This window comes from Triticum dicoccoides, chromosome 6B, assembly GCF_002162155.2.
Source record: "Triticum dicoccoides isolate Atlit2015 ecotype Zavitan chromosome 6B, WEW_v2.0, whole genome shotgun sequence".
Classification (NCBI taxonomy): domain Eukaryota; kingdom Viridiplantae; phylum Streptophyta; class Magnoliopsida; order Poales; family Poaceae; genus Triticum; species Triticum dicoccoides.
Window position 1 is genome coordinate 150458608 of NC_041391.1, and position 2453 is coordinate 150461060.

General features: G+C 50.3%; 1 protein-coding gene across 1 annotated transcript in view; it reads right to left on the reverse strand.

The window, feature by feature from the left end:
• Positions 1–1363: 1363 nt before the first annotated feature.
• The window catches only part of LOC119320934, a 6348-nt gene continuing 5258 nt past the window's right edge, over positions 1364–2453 (reverse strand). The window contains exons 5-6 of the mRNA XM_037594834.1: positions 1961–2446; positions 1364–1860 (exon numbers count right to left, since the gene is read on the reverse strand). Of these exons, the coding sequence (XP_037450731.1) occupies positions 1619–1860; positions 1961–2446 (728 nt within the window). The 3' untranslated portion in view covers positions 1364–1618. The remainder of the gene's footprint in view (positions 1861–1960; positions 2447–2453) is intronic.

Genomic DNA, 2453 nt, shown 5'->3' on the forward strand with positions numbered 1-2453 from the left:
CCTGCCGGTAGTTGTTTGGGTCAACGGAAGGCGCCGGCGGCCGTAGCCTCTCTCCCACCGCCAACAAGGAACCATGAACGTCGGCAAAAAAACTCAACCGAAATGCAGGCGTGGGGCAACTATGACATGGCATGGTTGTGGGGGTGGACGACCTTGATGGAAGGCGACACGGCCAGGAATAGGGCTGGCGGCGGTGACGGCGGAGGCGGAGGGCAGAGGGAAGAGACGGGGAAGAGAAAAGTGGTTGTGTCCCCGACAGGCGGGCCAGGCCAGACTAGGGCGTGCACCTCGCCCATTCGCGCGTGTCCATTCGGCCGCAAACGTGGCCCAACTTTGGGCCGGGAATGGGGTCGGTTGTTGGGCGGCCTGTTCTGTCCTTTTACCCCCAAACGGATGCGGCCGGACCATTTGGGGTCGCGCATTAGAGTTGGCCCGAGGACAGCATAGAGGTAGTAGTTGTGGTCGACGAAGGTTGCGAGGACCGTAATACTCCTCCCTTTGAAAAAGAGGTTGCACTCTGTCAGACGGGAACTCATTTGCGTCCACTGAATTTAAGCCTTCAGGGTCCCGTGGCAACACTATCCTGATAAGAAATACCATCTTGAACAAGTGCAGTTCCAGGCCACCCGGATCACAGCATTTCTTCAGTTTTACTACCATACTTCAACCACTCAGATAAAGGTGAGCTGAAGAAGCACCAGCCATGTACAGCAAGCTCCTGCTCGAGTTCATTTTCTAGGTGGCATACAGTGAACTAGCACTTGAGTGAGTTGCATCTGTTTGGTTGTAAACTGATCATCTTTGTTGTTTCCCAGTCAGTAATGCAGCTCCTGTAATAACATGATCAACTGAAGCCTTCATGGTAGCATCAAAGTGAGCAACTGCACCGCATAATTCCACACTCTGGAGTAGCTTGTAAGTGTAAAAGTCTAAACCAAGATGACCAGTATTTCTATTCGACAGCAAACAGATGTTTCCACACTCTGGAGTAGCCTGACCAACCATTGCTCAAGCATAAGGAAACTTATCTGCATGATTAGATGTTTCCACCAAACAGCACGCAGCACCAGTTTGGCTAGTTGTGACCTGTACTAGAAAAATGCCCAAGAAAGACAATTCAGCTGATTGCCCAGGACTTCAATATCGCTCACAGCAAACAAGCAGCAGCATGAGTAAAGAAATTCAGAGCACGGCATCAATCTAGTGCTACATGCATACTTGAAAACACTTCTTCAATCACTTAGTTTCTGCCAAGTAGATTGCCTTTCTTACCTGGCACTTCTGAGAGGATAGTTTAACTTAGTAAAGATGATACACAAACAGTTTTATCAGTTGAACAAATTACAAGCTTCTAATTCATCCTAAAAGTGATAAGAACACAACAATAGTATCCACGAAACTCACACAAATTCATCACACGGACAAGGCAAATAACCATTCAACTTCATTCGCAAGTGGTCTGACATCACTCAACATCACTGGACTCTATCTGGACAGTTCATCTCAACACGACTGAACTCTATACCACAACAAAGACTGGACTCTTATCTAGAGAAATACCAATTGGACAACCCACATCAGTAACCTCTAACTGCCACACTAATTCCCACCGGACAGTTTAACATGTAAGCATCCCGACCACCCTTGCTTCCAGCCCATCAGAGAGAGCTTCGACCGCTGCTTCTCCATCTTCCTTCTCGAAGAAGTAGACGAACGCATACCGAAGAGACGCTCTGGTCCTCGGGTGTCTTGCAATGAACACATGCTTCACCCCACCGAACTGCTCCATCAGCACGCGAACATTGTCTTCTGTGGACTCCAACGGTAACTGATCAATCCTGACCACGAAGCACTCACTCTCTGTACGAGAATAAGAATCGAAGATCAAGACCGTCAGCAAAAAAATGAATAACTGGAAATTGTGGAGCTTATTAGAGAGTTTGATTGGAAAAGGGATTACCTGTCTTGGTATCGCCTGGGTAAACGTCGAGTCCGCGGGCTTCAGCTCCCGCTGCCGCAGCCGCCCTGGCAGCAGCCACGGCCGGTCCTCCCTTTGCAAGAACTTGTTCGCGCGCAGCCGAGGCTGCCTTCGTCGGCGACAGCCTAGGGGCTGAAGGGACACTGGCTGCTGGGATGAAGTTTGGGGGCCTCTCAAGCTTCACGATGCCGGATGTACTTGTCCTTAGAAGCCGGATCTTCGCTATCTCCCTGTCATCGTTCTCCGCATCTCCAAACTTACACCAGGTCTTACGGCGTTCCAGAACCCTTTTGCTAACGCGCACGGTTGCTATCTTGTGCACTCGCGTGGTGGTCACTGTCCGGACCTTGCGATTCCCCACCCAAGAATAGTCTACGTAGCGCTTGAACCCATGTTCGTCAGGTCCGATGACCTGACGCGGTGGAAGCGGCGGGCGATCCAGTTGCTCCACCTTGATGTCCACAATGTCTTCCTC